Source organism: Hakea prostrata, chromosome 8 (genome assembly GCF_041222555.1).
Source record: "Hakea prostrata isolate BN-2017 chromosome 8, UWA_Hpros_2, whole genome shotgun sequence".
In the NCBI taxonomy this organism is placed as follows: Eukaryota; Viridiplantae; Streptophyta; class Magnoliopsida; order Proteales; family Proteaceae; genus Hakea; species Hakea prostrata.
The window spans coordinates 31,408,344-31,417,616 of record NC_142607.1 but is presented as its reverse complement, the minus strand read 5'-3'; the positions used below and the strand labels follow the sequence as shown (position 1 = coordinate 31,417,616).

Genomic DNA, 9,273 nt, shown 5'->3' with positions numbered 1-9,273 from the left:
TACACATGTGCAAAATCCCGACAGCGTGAATTTAACTAACATAAGGTATTCATCTAGAAGCTGGAAGGATAGGAAGCACCGGGCCGCTGGATGTAAAGGATCTGAATCCTAATAAAATACCTTACAGGGAAAGCTAAGAGACTCTTCACACTTTCTGGCCAAGCTCAACAAGAGCTTCATACAACCCTAGTTTGGTTTTGCCTCTCTATTAGCCTCTCTTCATATCCCAGAGATGTCGATGGCTTCGCTGTGGTACAGTTTACAGCTAAAGGGAAGAAGTCGGGTATGCAACTATTCATATCCCTAGCCTTAGAAAGCGCACAGTGCATAGTTGGCCTTGAAGGTCCAACTAGTACTCATCTTTGGTTGCCTCGCTAACGAGTACTACATGGGGATATACCTTGTGACTTAAGTGGATTAGGATGATGTCACAGAAAGCTGGGTGGTTATCCACAGTGCTCTATTTGAAATGTTGCGCGGTGGCGTCATGCGAGTACGGGAGGTCAGTTTGATAAAGACTGACCAGAGAAATCCGAGAGCCCTAACCAGAGGAGCAAAGCGTCTTTTTAGGAAGGCAAGTCATTTTTATCAAAATAGACTCGACTCAACTCAACTAGACCAGAAAAGATTATCCTTTCTGCCTATAGAGATAAGACTTCCTCCTTTCCCAGCGGCCCTTCCCTTAAAGAGCAGTCCAGTCAGTCAAGACAGGTAATAGAGCAGTAGCCTTCTTTCCTTTCCATAGGTAGATAAAGTCACTCTAACAAGAATCAATCTAAATGACTCTAAAAGAAATGATAAGATTTGGTCTGCCTTTGGTCAATTGGAAAATCTAAATATAGTTCAAAAAGTTCCCCACTCCTACTCGGTTGGAGTGAGCTCGTCCATCCCTTCCTGCTAGGGCCACTTCCATTCCACAAAGGTGGAGTCAAGGTTACAAAGTCACTTTCTATCATCAATCACCACAGCAAGACTGGGCCCTCTCCTTATTGGTCTATGATCCCTGATGGTCAGGCGCACAAGCAGAAAGAAATGACTAATCCCCGCGAGTGACTAATCTCCGTCTCCGACTTGATGACTGGCTAGGGAAGGCTTGGCTTGGAGTAGGGCTTCAACCCCTGTATAAGTCCAACTAGGCTCTGGCATATCATAAAAGTGAGAGTTACAAAGCTGAAAGAAGTTTGTCGGAGTCAAGCAAACATATGGTAAGGAAAAAGAAGTAACAGAAAATGCATGCCCAGGTAGGAATGAATGTTTTCTTGGTAAGTCATGAAAAAACAGAAAACAGGAACTCACATTTCAATCTGATCTGGTAAGCAAGAGTGTGTTCGTAGTTGATTCCTCTAGCTTTCAATTCTTTCATGACCAAGGAAATACAATCTTCCATTTGACCTGTGTATGGATCTCTTGTATCCTCAATATAGGTAACTGGTACACCATGTGCGCTGAAGCATACAATCGCCTGCCAATTTACTGTAAATATAATTGTTGGCGTTTCAATGTTGTAGGTAAGGAAAGAGGATCGTGGAGGATATAAAATCAAATAAGGAAAATCAAGTGGTCAAGCTGGCTGATTTGGTGAAATATTGTCTTTCATTTTTTAGTTAAATTATATCTTATGTTTGTTGGATTTATTCTCTTATGTATTCTAAATTAGTAGTATAGGATCCCATCAGATATTGGGATCTAATCCTAAGCTTGTACCAGTAACAAAGATAGTGCAAGGGAGAGGCTTGATTGAGTTGTCCCTCTCTCCCATCTCCTCCTCGTTTTCTTCACTCCTCTATCTTCAATTGATCTTCAGTAGAGATTTTGGTTTCCTCACAGTATCAGAGCCGACCCATGATGATGCCGTCATCAAGGTATGGATTTGGAATAGTGCCGACTCTTCCATTGCTAATAATACTAAGTTTTATGACACTTTTAAACAGATTTGGGAGGACTTGCATGATTCTTTTGGACCATAATTTTTTTTTTTTTGCATGAATATGACTTATATGATCGGATGTTTAGTTATTCTCAAAATGGCCGTCCATTGATGGAGTATTATTGTGGTTTCAAGAGATTAGTTGAAGAGTTGCAACAACATCAGCCTCTCACCACTAATCTTGAAACATGGAAGACACAAGAGGGTTGAATTTTATGTCTCCAAATTTTTTGCCTTAAACACAATTTTCTACAAGTAAAAGTCAGATTTTAAAATTTGAAAAAGTTCCTACATTAAGTGATGTGTTCTACAGACTGTTGTGGATTAGTGGAAACAAAAATCCTCAAGGAAGTAAAGAGAATGCTGTAAAATCCAGCCCTAACCTAACCCTGACCCGGCCTGGATTCTCTAATGTTTGTAGGTCCGAAGACCCAAAGTGGAGGGAGAAGGGACTTGTGGACCCTACTGGTTGACGACTTAGTGTCGGAGCCCGAGCCCATGGACATTGACGATGATACCCCTTACTTGAGTACATTGTCGGTGTTTACTGAGAATCTGCGCATCGAAGAGGAGTGAAGTAGTTGAAGTACCAAACGGACTCCCGTGCACAATCCGAAGGTATTTCCCAAAACTAGACTTCTTGAGTGACTTGTAGGAGAAAACCCCACTCAATTTGACTCTGTATAGCCCTCCAAGTCCCTATCCGAAGTTGATGAACTAATGCTGTTTTTCTGTCAAAATCCTTGTTGGTCGATCCCATCGACCAAAAGGCATCGACCAAAACCTTGCTGAATCCGAAATTAATGATCCTATGGAATATTCCACACTCCTTTTAACCTAACCTTGTGTTTTGAGCCTTTTCCAATCATTACAACACCTGAGAACGAGAGTGGAGCTTCCCAAGGCACTCTCTTAGGGTTTGTGAAGGATTCTTGCCTCCAATCATTGCCTCTTGCCTCCATTATCAACTTCAAAGGTATGTTTCTCTCTATTGCTCTCTATCCTACTCTCTCCTATGCTTCTTTTTACTGTTGGGACCATGGCCAAGGTGCTGCAACCTTGCAACCACCTTGCCATGAGTATCTCCTTCCATTTTCATTGATGTATCCCTCATTCTTGCAATATTTTACTTGCATCTTAAACATTACCTATGCATTGCCATGATTCATTGCCTATCAACTTGACTTCTTAACCAAAACTGAAATGTGAAGTATGATTAGCCTAAGTTATAGCTTATTTATGATTACAATCATGCTCCTAACCTATTCCCCAACTAATTCCTTAGTTCCCCTTCAATTTCATTGAGTTATCATTAATGCTATGATTCTCAACTCTTAAACTTAGTATGTCAATTTAGGGTTTCCTAATTAGACCATTGGATTAGGTTGGTTACTTGCTAATTAGTGCCATTATACTGTTTTTTGATCAATTCCCCAAGTTTCGGATCGATCCGAGCCCCGGAAGACCGATTTCGGACCAAATCACCAAAATCCAACTTACTGTCCGAAACCACTTTTGGTCGATCCCATCGACCAAAAGGCATCGACCAAACATGCTGCTGACAGCAACTTTGCTCCGTTTTGACCCGTTCGACCTCCAATCTTCCCGATTTCTTCTCTAATCTATTATTTATGTTTGTTTAGGGTCTTAATACCACAATTGGATTATTCACTTGTGAACCTTGGATCATCTTCATCATAACTCAAGGTAAGGATGGTTATCGCCATAATACATAGACTAGGTACTTATGTGTTGATGCTCATAACTTAGTGATCATAGCATCCTAATTGCTTTTGAATATCATAGGACTGCTATACATGTTTTAGAACAGTAGTATTGTGATTTCATATACTCTTGTTATAGTGATTTATTATTCTTGCTACTTGTATATATGATGGATCATTTCGATGTTATGATTTAACTTCTATCATGATGATGTATCAAATGTATGTGATATGATGGACTTGAGTATGTGATTGCTTAGGTATAACTTGGGATTAGGGAGTGTCCTATTGACGCTTCTGTCCTTGGGCATCGGAGGGAATAGTATGAGATGTTCTCCGAAGGTGCCTATCGACACTTTCCCGGGTTATTGGATGACATACATAGGATTGTCTAGTAGTATGGCTAGGATGTCCTTATCGTGTCAGACCCGAATCGGAAGAGTATTGAGACCGAACAACCTGTGGTAGCAGTGAGGATTTTGTGGGCACTCAAAACCCGTGAAATGATCCGTGAGAGGTCATGAATCACATTGTGGGAGCCATTTATTGGTAGGGTTGCAAATGGCTAGACTTGGGCTCACGGGCACTCAAGACCGGTGAAATGATCCGTGAGGGGACATGAGAGCTTCCCGTCTACTATTTGTGGATGATCAATAGGGTCGATGAGTCCGTAATCCGAGAGGGAATATGCCGACTCTAGTGTGAAGGATACCGGAAAGGAATCCAAGATATCTTAAATGGTTGAGACTTGAGGAGGAATGGACATATCTGGATCTGACTTGATATGACTGAGTAGATGACTTGCATTGGGTTAGGCTTCACCTTGATATGTGCCAATACTTAGACCAAATGGTGATGTGAGAGAGCGGTGACCGAAACCCCAACCATGGATTGTCCGAGAGGGATGCAGGACCCATTACCAACCGGCAACCCAAGATATCTTAAATGGTTGAGGGTGTGTGTGAGTGCAACCTATCCAAAGAAGTAACAAAAGTTTTCCCCTCGCATCTCGGTCACTTTTACTTTTTCATTATTTCGTAATCCCCATGGTATGATACCTTATAGCTTCACAGTTACAAGTCATTTTCTCATTACTTTGGAGGATGAGCATAAATGGCAAGAGAAGCGGTCAATCAGGTCAACGGCCAGCTATAGATGGGTAGGGCTTAGCTTATTCCCAGACTCCGTGACACGGACTTTGGGAAAAGAAGGGAAGGATTTATTGCCCCAGAAAGACTGGAGTACAACGTAACCAAAGTAGGACTATTCCAGCGGACTAGAAAGTTCTTTATTACGATCTTTCCTGACGGACGAGGTCACCATACTAAAGAAGGCCGTAAGCAGTGGCTTGACGGAGATGGTTCGAATCAAGCGAAACCAAAGGCATTCGTTGGCACCCGAGATGCTAAGGCGTTAGAGAACAATGGGATATGGAGCGGCTTGTCGGACAATATTGAGTATATTGACTAATGTTTTATCAAATCCTTTAGTTTTCTTCTTTGAATATGCACCTCTCCCTTTCATTCCAACACTCATTCATCCATGAATTACTCAGGATAGCTAGCGAGAGGAATACTACTGATTATCCATGAAAGAAGGCTGCTGCTTCAGAAAAAAAATCAATTAAACTAGTTGGATAGAGAGCCCCCGCCTGCGTTTTCAGATACGAGTGAGTGAGCGCTTTTTCTAAGTATGGTGCTATGACTTAAAGCATGTCTACCATAGAAACCAGCATTCATAAAGTTAGAATCATACTTGCATCATGTGTTTCATATTATATTTCATCATGTTATGATTTGTACTTATATGGTTATAAAGTATGGAATAACTACCTTGCTGAGTTCTTTTGAACTCATTCCTTTTGTGCAAATGTTTGTTAGATTATCCTACACGTGTTGAAGACTCCGATGGTGCACCCTACGAGACAGACTATGATTCCACATACTACCCTCCGGGTGGTAGCTACGGTGAAGATCAGGGTTATGGTGCCGAGGAGGATTACACTGCGTACCAGGGTTAGCCCCACTGTGGTGAGGGAGCGGCCGTGCTGGGCTTTCTTCGTCCACACTTATGAAGATATAATTATTAAGATAGAAGAAACCCTTGCTTAGTGCCCCATTCCCCTGGATTTTTGTTAAACACTGGGATATGTAATTAACTTTCACTGAGTTACTCTTAGATGTTGGATTGTAATTTAATTTGAATTTTACTACTTTTCCGCTGCCTTTGAGAGAGTGACTTCCGCTCATTCTCTCTTCCTTATAATCATACTTATACACTTGGTATCATTTAATTCCGCAACCTGATTTTCTGTTCGTACCTTATTCATGATATCTGTTATTTATTGCTTTTACCTTGATTATCATTGTTCATGATTGTGTTATCGCGTATGTGGGAGGCATGGTCCCTCGATGCTTGATCCTTGAACTGTGGATCACATTCCCGGGTATGCCAGATAGGGTACCGGCTGGGTGGATGTGACAAATGCAGCCATGGTTGCTGGTCATGATCGCGGCACCCACCCATCACAGGGAAAAGGTGCAGACCTAGGAAGAGGAAGGGGAGGAGGTTGAACTCCCCCACCAAATTTGTCAAAAGGCAATTGGTTTTGCTTTTAATGTGGGGAAAAAATCATACTGAAGAAAATTGCTGGGATAAGCATCGGTAGTCCTGAGTGAGCAAAAACTTATGTTAACATGAGAGCATCCACTAGAGAAACTTGTAATGATCTCTCTTCTGGGTCCAAGCAATTGTGGCACCTACAGGTTCCTTGACTCCTAGTGTAGACCTCAATCAAATCCTAAAGTGCCTAATATTGTCGGAGCAGAGCCAAAGTACATTGTTATGAACCCAATTACAGCAATGACAATTGCTCAATAAACTTAGATTAAGAAGAATTATAGTTCAGTCCAGAACAGAGTATTACAGCAAATAGAAGTCTAAGTGTCACAAAAACCAAGCAACACTGCCCTGCAAGTATCCTTGCCCCCACACCAAATACAATTCACTCATATCCTCACTCCCTCTTTGCCACAGACAAATACATCACAAACAACTAACTGACTAACAGTTTGACCTTGTAATTGACAGCAAAACTAACTCCCCACATTGGCTGGCCACTGCTCCTGTGTCGATTCTTCCTAGTGTAGACTCAAGCCAGGGGCATAACAATACCTCCCCCTTTGAATTTCACCTTGATCTCAAGATGGAATGCTGGAAAGTGAGTGTTGATTTTCTATAAAATCTGCCCAAGTATTCTCACAGGAGGGCAGTGACCTCCACTTGAGCAGCACTTTCAAATTTCCCATGGAGGAGTAGCAATAGTTTAGCAGCTCCCCAGGTTCCAGTTTCAGTTCCCAATCTTCAGTGAAGAAAACGGGAAGGGGCTGTGGATGGACCTGGTTCCAACTACCTTCTTCAACTGAGAAACATGGAAAATAGGGTGTATGCGCAAGTTGGTCAGAAACTGAAGGCTGTAAGCTACTAGACCAACATGCTCTAACACTGGGAAAGGTCCATAGTACTGGTGGCTGAGTTTCTCATTGAGGCGTTTAGCCAATTTCCGATACCAGTACGGCTGGAGGCTTAAGAACACGTCATCACCCACTGAAAATTGAGGCAATGGATGTAAGCTTGGGCGTGCATACGATCTTGTGCTACAAATAAAATTGGATCTTAACTCATCAAGAATGTGGTCACGCTCCTTGAGATAAGTATTAACCTCATCCACCTTGGTACTGCTGGGATCCCATTGAAGAAGGTGTGGTGGATCTCACCTGTATACTGCTTTAAAGGGAGTCATTTGTGCTGCCCCTTGGAAGGACGTGTCGTACCAGAACTCAGCCCAAGCAAGCCAGTTATGCCAATCCCTTGGTTGATGGGCACAGAAACATCTGAGATAAGTTTCAAGACATTTGTTGACAATTTCTGTCTGTCCATCAGTTTGGGGATGCTACGCATGCTGTAGTTCAATGCTGTCCCGGATATTTTAAAAGGTTCAGTCCAAAAGTTGCTGAGGAAGATGTTGTCTCTATCAGAGACAAGGGGAATTCCATGTGAGCAGACTATCTCTTTGCTGGAGTGGGGAATTCCATGTGAGCATACTATCAATTTGCAGGAGTGGGGAATTCCTTGCAAGCGTACTACCTCGTTGCTCAACAGGAGTCTGACTTCCTTGGCTGTGAGAGGATGGGTTAGCAGCATAAAGTGGGCATACTTTGTGAGACGGTCCACCACTACCAACACTGTATCCCCCCTTGTGTTTTGGGCAGCCCCCCAAAGAAATCGAGGCTAATATCTTCCCAAACCCATTCTGGTATGGGCAGAGGCTGAAGGAGCCCAGCAGGCTCATTGTTTGGTGCTTGGGTGTCACAACAAGCAACATAATTCCTAATAGTTGATTCCATGCTGACCCAGTACACTACCGCAGCAATGCGCTTATAAGTCTGAAGAAACCCGGAATGACCTCCGAAAGGAGTTGAATGAAATTCAGCAAGCAAAGCTGGAATTAGTGAAGATGTCTCAGTGAGCACCAGCCTGTTCTTTGCTACAGAGCCAATAATGCGGAAAGGACGCGGATCCCTGTAACAGTCCTTGGATGATGGGCTTGTTGCGATCATGGTTGCTCACTTCAGCATCAATTTCTCCTCCATCGTGCCACAGCTGCTGTAAGGACAGAGAACTGGACTTCTCCATCATGCTATCTGGACAAAGCATCGGCAGGTCAGTTTCCTCCCCCAGGCTTGTAGAGGATCTCAAAGTTAAAGCCAATAACTTAAGAACCCATTTTGCTGATATTCTGCTTACACTCGCTGTTCCAACAGAAACTTGAGGCTTTTTTGATCAGTCCTGACTTTGAAGTGGCGCCCAATTAAATAGTGCCTCCACTTGTGAAGTGCCAAGACAATGGCCATCAATTCCTTTTCGAAAACAGATTTGGCCAGTGCTCTAGCCTACAAGACTTCACCTCCAATATGAGACGGGATGGCCTTCTTGCATGAGTACAGCTCCTAAACCCGCACCAGACGCGTCTGTTTCCACCATGAATTCTTTGGTAAAATCCGGCATAGCAAGAACAGGCACCGAGGTCATGGCTTTCTTGAGTTCGTCGAAAGCCTTAGTGGCTGTTTCAGTCCAGTGGAAGGACTCTTTTTTTAAAAGCTGTGTCAATGGTTCTGCTATCTTCCCATATCCCTTCACAAATTTCCAATAATACCCAGTAAGAGCAAGGAATCCCCTCAAAGCCCTTAGGTATCTAGATACAGGCCAGTCCACCATACACTGAATTTTTTTAGGATCTACTGTTACCCCTTGATCTGAGATAATATGTCCTAAATATTCCAATTCTTGAATGCCAAAAGAACACTTTTTGCGATTAAGAACCAGGCTGTGGGTTGTGAGCAAAGTGAAGGCAGTTTGCAAGTGATGCAAGTGTGTGGTCATATCTTTGCCGTACATTAATATACCATCAAAAAAATACCAGAATAAACTTACGCAAGTGGGCATGGAATACCTCATTCATGAGAGATTGGAATGTGCCAGGTGCATTGGTCAAACCGAAAGGCATCCCGAGGAACTTGTAGTGGCCATCGTGGGTACTAAAAGCAGTCTTCTCCACATCAC

At 42.7% G+C, this 9,273-nt stretch overlaps 1 protein-coding gene across 1 annotated transcript; it reads right to left on the bottom strand.

Annotated features, from left to right (window-relative positions):
• Window positions 1-7,000: 7,000 nt before the first annotated feature.
• Window positions 7,001-8,270, bottom strand: LOC149007554 (uncharacterized). The gene is made up of 3 exons (XM_089167101.1): window positions 7,959-8,270; window positions 7,428-7,582; window positions 7,001-7,307 (listed from the first exon to the last, which is right to left on the bottom strand). Exons 1-3 carry the CDS (start codon window positions 8,268-8,270, stop codon window positions 7,001-7,003), a joined length of 774 nt encoding a protein of 257 aa, XP_089023227.1.
• Between the last annotated feature and the right edge of the window lie 1,003 nt (window positions 8,271-9,273).

Bases quoted from the DNA above. Each gene is read 5' to 3' on its own strand.
- LOC149007554 (XM_089167101.1), bottom strand. From the start codon at position 8,270: ATGATCGCAACAAGCCCATCATCCAAGGACTGTTACAGGGATCCGCGT. The intron at 7,583-7,958 runs GTTTGGGAAGAT...ACTGATGGACAG, and splicing joins CTCTGCCCATACCAGAATGG to ACAGAAATTGTCAACAAATG. The intron at 7,308-7,427 runs GTGAGATCCACC...TTTTATTTGTAG, and splicing joins CCCTTTAAAGCAGTATACAG to CACAAGATCGTATGCACGCC.